We start from the raw sequence: 14322 nt of genomic DNA, 5'->3' as shown, positions 1-14322 counted from the left end.
TCACAAAGGACGGGAAGAGAAACCGACAGGCCCAGAGACAAAACAGAGAGAAGGGAAGATTTTGCTCCAACACTCCAACTTGGCTCGGCGGTCTGCACCTCGAGCTGGAAATCCAGCAGATCTCCCAGCCCACGTTCACAGCTATGTTCACAGTGCTGCAAGGCCCTTTCAGCTAAACGAACTAGTGACACGTGAAATCTAATTAAAGGGCAATTTATACATTTGCAGCTTTTCACATTCTGTGCGAACAATGATCGTCCACAAGCCCCACAGTTAACTACAGTTTGCATTAAAGTCCCCCCCACTTGGGGGACATGTGACTAATTATTGTAATCACTTCCGTTAATATGCATGCCTAGCCTTTTGTGTCATGCAAATGTGACACAAGCCAGCGTGAGGAAGTTACCGGAAATCACTGACAGACAAAGACAAGCCATTGTGGTCACATTTCATTTTGAGCATAAAGACCCTCAACTTTTGAGACTGTGCTGTGCCCCCAAAGTCTGCTGGGCTGCTTTCCCTGGAAAGGCTCAGAGCATTCGCTGGGAGGTTTGTTCTAGAAAACGAGGCTCTGGTGGCTAGCAGAGCTGGAAGGCTGTGAACAGCTCCTCTGACGGAGACTTCTACAAGAACGGTGTGTTTATGGGGTCTCTGCAGGACTTCTCTGTCTTCCTCCAAGGAGCGATTTTAGCCCATCTTTTCCCCTTGTGTGAACATTTTTTTTTTTTCCCACAGTAAGAACTATCTTTCATTACTTTGAGCTAGGTGCAAAGTGAATCATTATTTGAGCTGTCTTCTCTCCAGCAGGAAAACACCATTATTATCCCCATTTTTCAGATAATAAAAATGGAACATGGTAAAATAAAACGTGGAACGGAAAAGCTGGGGAATTTAATGCAATATTTGTCTCTAGTTCAAATACACAATTGTTGCTGTCTTTTTTTTTTTTTTTTTTTCTCATAAGTCTTCTTACACCCAGGCGGAGGTTTTCAGCAGCACGAGGGGCTTCCGGCTCTGCTGTCTGAGGTGAGTTTATTTTCCTTGGGTCTAAAGGTTGAAGCCCCTGGTTCAACACCCAGAGGTTGTAGAGAGTCCACAGTGTATGGTGAGCCCCACACTGTGTGTCCAAACCCTATTCCTGATGACTCTTCCAATGTTGGGATTGCATGCCAGGCCTTCTAATGGTCATGTCTCTATCTTTGGAAGGCAGAAACATCCTGGTCTGTTGACACTGATGCCACACTGAGTGGTCTGCCAGGTCCACTTACTGGTCGGCCTCCTGAGGCCAGCCTAGAGCCTGTCTTGAAAAGCAATCATTCAGTCAAAGGCTACTTGCACCATTCCAGGGCAAAATGTGCTTCTCTCAAAACTTCAGGGGTTGACAACTCAGACACGATTTTTGAAATGATTCCTTAATCAAGTATTTAGTGTGAGTCAAAAATCACACACTTCCTGAAGAGGTGCTACTCTGCCTGCTTGGTACTGGGTGGGACTGAGGGCTGCCTCTTGGGGGTTTTTATACAGAACCCCAGAACTGATGGAGCGTTTACCAGCCACATTTGCCTGCACCCCTACCCCCTAGCAGCCCGGTAAAGCAACAGTCCACAAAGCATCATAAGAGTATAGCATGTTGCTTTCTGTTCCTGCCTAGAGCTGTTGCCTGCCTGTGGTTTGTATCTTTCCCTTCTCGGTTGAGGCCCTTCCTGCTGGGGGGCCGCTGGGTTGCTTTCTGTGTTTTGTTGTGAATCACTAGGCCCATCCTGCTGCTGCCTCTGTGGAGCATCTGGGGTCAGAACATACACAGCCCAGGCCAGGCCAGGGCAGGCCAGAGAGAGCACAGAAGCTTTTGTGAATCCAAGTGGGATGTAGGACAATAAAAACGTAGGGGAGTCTCATCCGGGGTGCCGCATGGGGCCAGGGGAATTGGGAGTTCTTGGTCTCATTAATAAAAGAATTTAAGAATGGACTCAGAGGTGGACATGAGGGAAAGTTTATTTGAGTTTTAAAGAAAAACCAAAGGGCAGACAGGCTCCGAGAATGGAGAAGAGAGAGAAAACCACAGCACAAGCAGCCACGTGTTAAAATAAGATGGAGACGGGGACTATCTTAGAAAAAGAGAGAGCTCACGGTGTTTGGAAAAGCACATCCAGGCTTTGGCAGACATCCAAAATAATGAAAAAGAGATAAAAAGGAGAAAAAGCAAAACGTTATACTTTTCTGAGTAATTTGGAAAAGTGATCAGGTTGAAGCCACACCAGCATGGCTGCAACTCCATAAATCACTGCAGAGAGAGCAGGGGTCCTGGAAAGGAAAGTGCATGATCTCACGAAGGGGATAATTATTCCTCCCATCTCTTTAGCATGACTTAAGGTGAATCCTCCTTCCCGGGGAGTGGTCCCTTGGCCAGGTAATTGACTTGTGCAACGGGGTTAACTCTTTAGTGACCTGGCAACAGCTCACCCGTGTCCATCCAGAGGTACAGTCACCGCTTTCCTTTAAGGGCCTTTGATGCTACTGTGGGCTTGCCTTCCTCCTCATCTCCTATGTCTGTAAGCCTGAGACCCAGCTTCTCCTTGGAAGAGACTTGGACTAGGAGAACTTACAAGGTCTAGGGAAGAGAGAACAAAAAATACTCAGCTCAGAACAAGAAGGGAGGCTCACTAAGACGCTTCTTGGAGGGGCTGGTCACCTCAGTGTGGTCAGCTTCTTACAAAATGGGGGAAGGACTTAGCCTTGGCTCCTCCCCGTCCTGAAAATCACAATGTAAATGTACTGCAGATGTCTCTCTGACAAACCAGGTATTCCTGGTCATAGGTCCAGCCTGCTGCTGAGTCCTGGCTGGAAACTGTGTGTGTGTGTGTGTGTGTGTGTGTGTGTGTGTGTGTGTGTGTGTGTAATGTGGTCAGATGCGCAACAGTCGGGGGGGCAGAGCCCTGGTTCTCTGTCTCCTGTGCTGCTTGTGAGTAAATCCAAGTCTCAAGTCTCATTTCTTCTTTTCCTTCCCCATATCTCTGTATTATACATGACCACCCCTCCCCACACCCACCCACATTCATGTCCCTTACTAATTGGAAGGTACACACACACACACACACACACACACACACACACACACACTTTCTTCTTGTTATTTTGCCCCTCGGTAATTTTGTTCTTTTTTAAAAAGAAGCTTTTTATTTAAATAAGAGTTGAACTTTTCTTAAAAAAAAAAAAAAAGGTTGGTACACTAACTGAATTATAAAACTAAGTATTCTCATTTTTTTTGAGTGTTTTCTTCCTCTTCCTCCTCCTCTTCTTTTTATAGCAAATGACATTGGTACAGGTGGGAACACTTCCTGGTAACACTGGTGTGAAACTCTCCTCTAAGTCTTTGTTTTTGGGGGGAAGGGGTCAAACACGTACGTCTTAAATCAGCGTATGAAAACTTGACATCCCGGGACCTTGTTTCCCAAATATGTCTGAAACCTGTCATATCTGCTTCCCTGGGACAATACAGAAGTGGTCCTTGGCCCTGCATCGCTATCCATTTCCAGATAAAGGTTATCTGATTATAGTCAATATAGAATTTTCAAATTTCGAAACATTTTATTACTACAATAGTGGCCATTACCGTTTCTTACAGACATCCTATCAGAAAGGTTTAAAAAATGTATGCTTTGGTTCACGGGGTGGGAGGGGGGGAGAAAGGTCAAAACTTTTAAAATGTCACTTCTTCTGCAGTTTTTGCATAGAAAACACACGGGAGCGGCGGGGGGCCCGCCTGCCCATAGAAACGGCGGCAGGAAAGAATGTCTCCCTGCAGCTGAGTTTCCACTTTCCCCGCAGCTGCGGGCTGCGCAGAAAAGCACGGTGGGAGCCCATTGTTGCCCAGCTGGGTAACAGTTTTCTTATTTTACAGTCAGTATCCGAGGGGGGGTTGGGTGTCTCCTAAAGTGCCTGAAAAATAATCTATCTGCTGCAAATAGATCGCATTCTCCCTCCTCCCGGAGGAGCGGGGATCTATAAATTGCGTCCTTCATTTGGACCTCGCCGTGTAATTAAACATGGCAAGCAAAAGCCACCCCAAATGCGAGGCGCAGATTCCGCGTGCTTTCCTAGCCGACCTGGGATTTCGGAACGGCGTTTGCAGGGTCCCCCCTCCCGAGCTTGGTGGCAACAATTGCGTACTCCGCCTACCGTCAGCCAACTGTTCCTTCCTTGAAGGTCACCTGCCATAAGGCTGAAGAACGACAAACTAAAAATTTAATTTCAAGGGTTTGCAGCAGGCAGCGGTTCCCGGGGCATCTGAATCCAGCCATTGTTTCCTGTGCCCAGTTGGTGCAAACCCATAGTCGGTGACGCAGCGCGCCCATGGCTCAGGAGAGCGCACGCCCGGCCTCTGACTTGTTTTCTTTTGTTGTTTTGTTTTGAACTGTGAATTGTCCATCAGGTTTTTGTTACCATGGAAACTCACTTGTTAAAGGTGAAGAGTCAGAGACCTTTGGCCACTCGACGGTAGGAATTCACTCTCTGGCAGGTGAAGCCGTCGTCGCGTCTCCACGTGACTCTAATCTCCAGGCTGGAAGGCACAAGAGGGATGGCCGCACTCTGTAAAACCAAGTCATCCTCGCATTGGCTGTAGAGACCGAAAGAAGTGGTACTGGCGTCAGATCCAAGGTTTTCTTACCCTTCTGGGGGTGGCCTGACTGTGAGATGATCGCTGGGAATCTGGAAGTGGATCCTCAGGGACACCAGTGGTGAGCAACCCAGTAGTGAGTTGGCAGGTGTGAGCCTCCTTAGCCCGGAGACCCATCTGGGGTGGTTTCTGATCAGAGGGAGTAAACGCGTCCGGGGTGTGGCTCACCGGCATGATTCTTGCCTGATGTTTAGGAGGCCCTGGGTTCCATCCTGCGCAGAGCAAGCAAGTGGATAAACAGCTGATATCCAGTGCTTAGTCTCCTTGGGATTAAGAGCAGGACCCGGTGCTCATCTTCAGAGAGCTATCTCCAAAGTCCCCAGCTGGGAACACACCAAGCATGGACAGAACAGCTGCTCTCCACTGAAGAGGAACCTATTGCACGTGCTACAGTGGAGGCTTGGGGACACTTGAGTGACCGACCGTCTTAGTTAGAGTTTCTATTGCTGTGGTGAAACACCATGACCAAAAGCAACCTGGGGAGGAAAGGGTTTGGCTCACGCTTCCATTGAAGGAAGTCAGGACAGGAACTCAAGCAGGGCAGGAACCTGGAGGCAGGAACTGATAGCAGAGGCCATGGAGGGGTGCTGCTTACTGACTTGCTCCTCAAGGCTTACTCAACTTTTCTTATAGAATCCAGGACCACCTGCCGGGTGTGGCCCCTCCCACAACGGGCTGGGCCCTCCCCATCAATCACTAATTAAGAAAATGCCGAACAGCTGGATTTTAAGGAGGCATTTTGTTAATTGAGGTTTCCTCCTTTCAGATGACTGTAGTTTGTGTCCAGTTGATATAGAATTAGGCAGGACTCTGTCCCTTGCTTGTGCTCTTCATTCTCAGACTGTTTCTGTGATTGCTTGGCAGTGTTGATCCAAAGAAAGACTTTTTTTTTTGACCAGCATCTCCTATATCTCAGATTGGTCTCAAATGTAGCCAAGTTTGACCTTCAGAAACTCCTAATCCTCCTGTTTCTACTTCTTGAGCGCTGGAATTACAGGGATGCTCCGTTATGCTGTTTGTGGTTCTGAGGATGGAACCCAGGGCCTTTCCATGCTAGGTAAGCATGCTTCGACCTGAATTATGTGCCCAGCCTGAGAAAAAGATTCTTAACGTGGGAACCTGGCTACATGAGGGACAGACGCTGCAAAGCCAAAGTGAGTGTGAGCAAGTCGTGAGGTTCCATTTTTCTGAAATGTGTGACAGGCCTTGGAATGACCAAGAGACTGGACTTGTTCCAGGCAAAGCATGGGAGAGAGGAGCAGCCTCTACCAGCCACCGGTGTTTTGGGGGGTCGAGCTGTGAGCTGGGATTCTCCCCACCCTCCTTGGATGGTGGAAGTAAACCCAACATGCTTTTCTATATTGACCTTGTCCTGGATTTGTGGCTCTCTGGGCACAAGCCTGGATGCAAATGGTGAGGTACCTGCTGCTGGCTGCCTGTACCCTGAGGCATGGGGCTTCAGTGCCCAGTGTGGCTCAGGAAAGAGCAGGGACACAGGATAAGGGCAGAGAGCAAGGCAGCACTTATCTGTGGAGGTTCTCTCATCCGGGTTCCTGTAACAGCATGCCTGCTGCTGGCCCTGCTCAGAAATGCTTGGTGAATGTGTGATGCACATGGGGAATCTAATCAAGGCTTTCACTCCACCCCAGGACCTTTGGGAGATGGAGAGAAGAAACTCTGGGGACCCCTTTCCCAGCCCCTCTTCCATGTCCCACCATGCTGCTCTTCTCCCCACCCCACCCCACCCCACCCCTACTCACTAGCCATTACTAAAGACAAACAGAGGCCCTGAGAGATGACCCTCCGCTCTGAAGATATCATCCTGAGAAACTGAGAAAAGAATGAGCAATTTCAAAGAAACTTGGTGTTCCTTTCCCTCTGGGTTTACATCTGTTTTCCTAGATGCAACATCTGCATGTCATTCTCCTGCACGCTCATATCAGGATGGTGGCCTCTTGCACTGACAGACTGAGAGACTTGGTCACCCAGGAAACATCAGGAGCCCGAGGTGAACACAGGAGACAGGACCATGCCTCCCTGCACTCAGGGTGTTTGCTGTCCCTGACTCATGGCTACCATGGCTACTGGGCTCATCTGTCCCAATTTCCCAGCATTGCCTGAGTTAGTCGCTAGGTTTCTAGGACTACGTGGCAGCCTAGGGGAGAGAGGCCTTCACATCCCACCCTCAGCCCAAGTCTGACAAGGCAGGTCACCTACACTTAAAAGCATAATTAGCAGAGGGACAGACCATGGCCTTCAGAAGTTTGTCTCGAAGACTGGGAACAAGAATCTGGTAATAAACCCTGGCGCAGTGCGAGGTTGGGCAAAGCCAGCAGAGACTCAGACACAGACCTTTGGATGAAAGGACCCCCCCTGGGATACAGTGGGCTGGGTGGACTCCAGGGATCCTTCTCACAGTGTCTCCAGTTGGTCAGATGCAACAGCGTTGTTTTATCTCATCTTTATTATGAAACTGCACCCACGTCTCGGCTTAAAGAATAAGGATGAAATAATCCTGAATGTCAATCTTCTACCTGTTGCCAGCTTCAAAGAAGAGATGATATGGCTATCGGCGAGCTGTGTGACACTGGGTTCACTCCAAATTAAAAATAATGAAGTTGGGAGATTGCAGCAAGGGGAACATGCCGTGTGCCAGTGGGAAATCTCATCAGTCCCCTGAGCTGGGAATGCGGGAGGACTGACTTCAGCTTGCCTGGGAGTTAAAGGAGAGCCGGCCCAGCGGCAGGGTGCTTGCTGTGCAGGAGAGGAAGGGATGGGGGAGAAGGCACCTGGCTCCCTGACTTCGTTTAGTGATTAAATGTCTGTGGCTGGTGTGAGGCACGGAGCATGGTCACGAGTTAGATGGAAAAGCGTGGCAATGCAAACCGCACAGAGAAGCGGAAATAAATGCCAAGGAGCTCAAACTATCCAGAGAAGAAAGGAAAGGCTACAATGTAACCGATAATAACCGTAGGGCAAGATAGTTACTACATCAATTATCACACTAAATGTGAAGAAGATAATTTTCCCAAGTGAACTTGGAGAGGTGGTTAGACTGAGTTTTTAAAAAAAATACACACGCGTGCTCCCATTTTAAATATCCTTCTAACTGTGCTGGGAAAAGCTGCCAACAGATGTGAGCAAATGAAAACAGGAACATAGTGATGCTCCTACCAGAGACCTTAGGGGCCATGGCTTCCAACAGCGTTCGAGCACACAGCACCATTATGAAACTCAGTTTGCCAAGATGGATCAGTGACCAAGGGCCAGATGGATGCAGCGACAAAGTAGAAAAAAAAAAAAAAAAAAAAAAAAAAACTAGGGTACCAGGATGACAATTCCACCGCAGAAACTAAAATGGTTTGTAGGTTTGGAACGATGGATGAGAAACCAAAACACCTCTAGCGCATGACGCATTGTAACGATGGGGTAGGACTTCACCACGTAACTAACTAGAACTTTGTGAAATGTTCCTCCCATCCATGTGTCAACGAGACCACCTTGGACTCCTCAGTTACCATGGAAAGTACCCAATAATAATACATTCTGCAAGAGGCCCATTTGCTGGCTGACGTGCTCAAGGTTAAGTCAGAGAGCCACCGTGTTGAAATCCTGAGGGAGGGGTCCCTAAACATTAGGGCAATTTCTCCTGCTTCTGAGAAAAAGGGCCATTGCTCGCTGTGTTCTTAAATAAGTGTGGAGCTCTTTGTCTCTGCAGACATTACTTGCCTTCATGCATAGTCATGTTTGTGAGTTTTATGTAAATCAAATCCCATTTTCCAGTTGACTAGCTGGCCATTTCTATTTGTTTTTCCTGTTTTGATTGATTCTCCGTCGACAGTGGTGCTTACACTCCAGCTCTGTCTCTCCCTAGCCTTTCTACTGAAGCATTAACTATCACTAAACAGGTGATTAGCTCCACTTGGAGACAGCGGCTTAAAGCAACTTCAGTGAGTCCTGTGACACGCCCTTTGTTAAGTGAAGGCTGCTTCGCTGTCAGCGGTAACCTGCAATTTACCTGCTGGGGCACTACGACTCTGTTCTCTTCTGGAAAGTACTGTCTCTTTCATGCCTAGCCCTGTGTTCCCAGAGCTCATTCCAGACCCCACCCAGGAGACCGAGGCAGTGACAGGAGAGCCATGGGTGGCACCAAGGACCCCAGCAGCTGAGAGCCTGGGACACTCCTCCAGGGCCAGGTCGATGTCCAAGCCTGACCTTCCCTTCTGGGAAGAACATGCTGCTTACCACGCCATATGTGTGCTGCAATAAATCCCGGGGGAATCGTGTGTGCACACATCACACTTCCAATGAAGCACAGGGCCTTGGAAGCTGCAGGTGAGTCACGTGCCAGGTCCCCAAGGCCAGCAATTTCCAAAGTTTGATGCCTCTCTGCAGATGGTGCCTCATGAACAGGAAATCCATCATGATGCTCTTTTACCCTACGCCCACCTTGGGAAAGTGCCTTCTCCCTAGGGAGAACCCTCAAGCCAGCAGACTCTCAGGGGTTCAGTTCTGGGTTGCTAACTGGATAATAGGCAGTCGCCTCCCTGCTTCCTCTTTTGACCAAACTTGTCCTTAGAGGGCGTCATTGGCCTCCATCTGGGGGCACGTTAGATGTCCCCGAGAACGTTCTTTTGTTTGAGACCAAAAAGAGTTCCATCAGAGGTTCTGGTCCAATCAGCCCAAGATGGGACCTTTGAATCAGAGGTTTTACACTCTCTGCAGGTGAGTCTGATGGCCAGCTATGTCTGAGAGCCCCTGGATTCAGGAGAGACCCTGGTGGGTCTCCCAGGAGCTAAAACCTTCTTCGCTTCTCTCCAAGCCTACTTTTATAGTCACATCCCCCAGCAATTACATCATTTTGTCTTCTAGCTACTGTGAATATGCCTGACAGAAGTAACTTGGGAAAGGAAGGGTTGGTTTTGGTTTGCAATGACAGATCTGTGTGCTGGAGCTGTCACGGTGGCGGGAGCAGAGACCGCTGGTCACATTGAGTCTACAGTCAAGAAGCAGATGACGGCTTTCGTACTGATCTGGCTTCCTCCCTTTTTCCTGTTTACTCAGTCTAAGATACTAGCCTGCAGGATGGTACCACCCAACTTCTCAGTGGGTTTTTCCTCCTCCAGAGAATTGCTGTGGGATGTTCTGAATGGCAAATGTGTTGCTCTGATTGGTCAATAAATAAAATACTGATTGGCCAGTGGCTAGGCAGGAAGTATAGGCGGGACTAACAGAGAGGAGAAAAGAAAGAACAGGAAGGCGGAAGGAGTCACTGCCAGCTGCCGCCAGGACAAGCAGCATGTGAAGATGCCGGTAAGCCACGAGCCACGTGGCAAGGTATAGATTTATGGGAATGGGTTAATTTAAGCTATAAGAACAGTTAGCAAGAAGCCTGCCATGGCCATACAGTTTGTAAGCAATATAAGTCTCTGTGTTTACTTGGTTGGGTCTGAGCGGCTGTGGGACTGGCGGGTGACAGAGATTTGTCCTGACTGTGGGCCAGGCAGAAACACTCTAGCTACAGAGATTTGTCTCCTAGGTGATTCCAAACCTCATCAAACTGACAGGGAAGGTTGACCCTTAGAGCAATGCTTTCCTACGTATTCACAGGCCATCTCTGTGTGAGGCAGTTTGTGACACACAAGAGAACTCCCCAGAGAGGACCCAGCACCACTGGTGACACCTGCACAGAAAGACCATGGTAGGGGCACATGCCAGGCGCAGAAGCTAAGAAGAGAGGGAGACTCTGTGGGGCAGAGCTGGACTGCACAGGTCACTCTGAGCCACCCTAGAGCAGGCCAGCCATTAACAAGCGAAGGGCCAGCTCCAAGGAGCAGAGAGGGCCTGAGGTTGGAGAGATTTGTAGGTCCTGTGATGGCTGTGGCTAGCATGGAATTGACCCTGTGTGGGTGGAGAGAGACCTGCACAGGGTGCTCAGGAAGACACTCACTTCATCTTCTAAGTTCGACTTCACGCAGCCCACTTATCTGGAAACACACAGAACCTCAGAGAAAGCAACCAAGCTCTCCCCGTTTTGCCATGTTAGATGTCTCTGCTCCTCCTTTCCCAAGGATGCTAGCCTTCCTGACGGTCCAAGGGTGGGGCTACCTTAATGGTCCCTTGGCATATCTTGGTGACTTTGTATACCTTGGTAAGCTTTGGTGTCCTTTAGTAACCATTGGCATACCTAAGTGACTCTTGGTGTCCTTTGTCAACTTTTGGCACTTTGGTGGTATCCATTGGTGACTGGTGGTGTCCCTTGGTGACACTTGTGTCCATTGGAGACCTTTAGCATCCCTTGGTGACCTTTAGTGTCCTTAAGCAATCTTTGGTGTCTCTTGGAGTCCCCTGGTGGCCTTTGGCAACTCTTGGTGCCCCTCAGCATTCCTTCACTTCCCTCAGTGACCCTTGGTGGCTCTTGGAAACCTGTGGCTGCCATACTTCTCTCTGCTTGTGTTACTGCACGGAATTTTCTTTTTGTGTGTCTCTTCTTGTCGTCTGTCTTGGACTAGAGTCCCCCCTCCACATCTGCCACAAACCCACTTCCAAATAAGGTTGCAGACAGAAGTGCAGTGGTCTGGACTTCACATCTTCTCGGAGAGACGCAGTTGAGACCTTAGCATTCTGGAAGTCTGAGGTGTCAGTGAGTAGCTGATAGGCCTCTTCTTTCAGATCTGGCATCTGTCATAAAGCTTCCCAGTTGCTGCATCCATCCGGAAGGAGAATCCAGAGGATGAAATGGACTGCCTGCCTGGCTGAGGTTGCCAGTACCAGCGCCTACCACCAGAGGCTGAGATGACTCTGCACATCCTCCCTGCGTTCTCCATTCTCAGAGGACACCCATATGACCATTGCCCAGAAAGAGAAACATCTGGACATTGTTCCATGGAATTCTAGGGCCAATGACGAGTGGAGGCAAAGTGCTAGACCCAAGGGCTTTGTATTTTCTTGTCTAGCACCACTGAGTGGTGGTGGCCAGACAGTGCAGGGGGTGGGGGAGGGGGAGGAGGGCAGCAGGCACGTAAGAGATAGTTCCAGCTCTTCTGTGACCTTGATGGTGACCTTGTGAAAACCCCCACCCCACCCCAACTGATCTCATCTTCATCTTTAAAGTGCAGGTGGCTGTCACAGATACTTGTTTGCTCAGGTCTGGTTTTGTAAATTTCACCTCGACTGAAAAGTGCCACACAGCTGTGGAGCATTGTCTTATTAATAACCTCACTTTAGCACATGCTCACCCACGTCTCATACTTCATATTAATATTCTACTGACGGGAACATGTACTGTCACAGCGTGTCTGACCTCCTCTGACTTCCCTGTGGGAAGTTGACCAAGTGGTCACATGGTCCCCAGGCAGCCTGGGATTTCCTCCTTCCAGGTCAGCGGCTGAGCCTGACTGTGACGTCATACAGAAGCATCTCTACCAGTTGTCATGGTCCACTTAGGGCTGAGGGATCATGTATGTCACAGGCGTTTATTCCCACAGTTCCCCAGGTTGAAAGTCTAAGACCAGACCATTCAGTTCCCGCTAAGGACCCTCTTTTTGGCCAATGGATGGCCACCTTCTGGTTGTGTCCGTGTGCAGAGGCAATGCCAGAGGGACAGGAGACAAACAGCAAACCTGTGTTGTCCCTTCTTACCACGGACCCCAGGACCATCAGGACCCCACACTCACATGACCTCATCTCAGCCTCATCAGCTCACAAAGGCCTTGTCATCAATCACCATTCCCCGGAAGCTGGGCTTCCCAATGTGCAGACTTCAGGGGGAAACAGGCATCCAGTCAGTGATCAATTTCCCCCGCATAGGATTGCTTTGTGCTCATGGTATCTCCCCTGCCAGGTAAGTATATAGGATTGCTTTGTAGCAACCTGCTTTTTAAAAAAGCGCTTCCACTTCCCATTGGTGGTGTGCTGGGGCCTCTGAGGCAGATCTAGAGCCCCTTTGTCACCTCTGTGTCCCTGGGGGTGGACACCTGGTGTGGACACAGTGCAGAGCCTTGGAGTGCAGTCCTGAGCTGTGAAAGGGGTGTGGTCGGGGCTGGGCCTCTCTGTGTAGCGTTCTCAACTCCCCTGGTGCCATGACAGGTCCTGGCTAGGTGGACAAAAGGCCCTGGGCCTCAGTTATTCCGAGTTAGAGCGGGGGATATTGGACTCCACCTTGTCTGATGAGACCCCAGCACGAGTAGGTCTCCAGAGGTAGCCCAGCATTCTCCTTTACACCAACATCTTTGTCTGACTCACACAGCTTCCTTGCCATCTTGGGAGGAAACAAAAGCATCTTGCAGCAAGGCCAGACTTGTTCACTGTATCCCAGAACCCGGACAGTGTACCTTGTGTCCACGTGCGGACAGCAGCCTCAGGACTCAGGCTCTCCACGAAGCACCGGCGGTCTGTGTCCCGTAGTTCCCGACGGTACCTGGTACCAGTTTCCCATACTGCTAACCTACGTCACGCAGACAACTGGACTCCTCAAACCCTGTGCTTCCCACTTTCCAGGGGCGAAAGCACTAAGACGTGCCGGCGCACTCTGGAGAACCCTCCTAGATAAAAAGCAAACCTCTGTCAACTGTCTACGACTGTCAGACTCGCAGCTACACAGCTGCACGGCCTGCCCCGTTGTGAGAAAGCCTGTAGCTGCTCGAGGTCCTGCCCTTCCACCCTTCAAGTCTGACAGCATTTTGTGCTGGGAGTTGGATCTTTTGGGCAAGACCAAATGCAACAGGGTTGCAAGGAAAATCTGATGTCTCAGGAACTTTTCGTAATGGAAGTATTCCCCCCAATAAAACTCAGTCAGTAAGTCACCCAGCCTTCTCCGGCATGTTCCACAGCCCTTACAGAACATTACATGGTGCTTGGGGCTGATGTATTCTAGATTATGAGGAGCCCAGCTTTGCACCCCAGAAGGTGAAGAGCAGCCCTGGAAAGCCTTGTCTCTGAGGGATGGAGCTCCTCCATCACACATCCCAGCAACAGAGAAGAGGGTGGCTTTTAAAGTGTGATGTTCTCAGGGAAGGGGCTCAAGGGTTAATTTGGTGCTTGACCCATTGAAACTGTTGAGTGCAAGGAAAACCCTGTGCTGATCAGATGATTATTCTCGCAAGAGCAGCAGCTGAAAGCCGATCTGGCCCACCAGGTAATCAGGGGAAGCCGGTGCCTCGAAGAGCAGAACGGCTCCACGAGATTCTATTACTTGTCGTCTTTCAAGCATTATAATGAGATTATAGTAACCCTAAACTGACTGAAAACAGAAATCTGGCTGGCTGTCAAGTTCATTGTGTGTGGCTTTGTCACAATCCAGATCCAGTTCCCCTGAACCTGCGGCAGCGATGTGGGAAGAAGGTTTCAAAGAACGCTTGCCAACCTCTGGGTCGAGCTCTCGAATGCACCCTTGCTTCTGACCACCGCGGCCCCGTTCACTTGGGGAAAACTTGCGAGGCTCATTCCTTGTCACATGCGATTTAGAACCTTGTAACATGATGTTGCCATGGTTTTCCCGCCCCGTGAGCAGCAGGCTTTCCATGCATCCGGGAAGCACACTGTACATTCTGAGATGGTGACTCTCAGGGCACGAGTTCATGCCTGCACCCTGAACATGCAAGCAATGATCTGGGGGGAAGCCTTGGCTCCAAATGGTGACATACAAA

General features: G+C 49.6%; 1 protein-coding gene across 1 annotated transcript; it reads left to right on the top strand.

Moving 5' to 3' along the window:
* The first annotated feature begins 12122 nt into the window (after positions 1-12122).
* LOC114701220 lies at positions 12123-13929 on the top strand. The gene is made up of 2 exons (XM_028881214.2): positions 12123-12518; positions 12924-13929. Exons 1-2 carry the CDS (start codon positions 12352-12354, stop codon positions 13417-13419), a joined length of 663 nt encoding a protein of 220 aa, XP_028737047.1. The 5' UTR covers positions 12123-12351; the 3' UTR covers positions 13420-13929.
* Positions 13930-14322: the final 393 nt, after the last annotated feature.

The sequence above is a fragment of the Peromyscus leucopus genome, chromosome 17 (genome assembly GCF_004664715.2).
Source record: "Peromyscus leucopus breed LL Stock chromosome 17, UCI_PerLeu_2.1, whole genome shotgun sequence".
NCBI lineage: Eukaryota > Metazoa > Chordata > Mammalia > Rodentia > Cricetidae > Peromyscus > Peromyscus leucopus.
The sequence above is the reverse complement of the archived record's forward strand: the minus strand, read 5'-3'. Positions and strand labels throughout refer to the sequence as shown.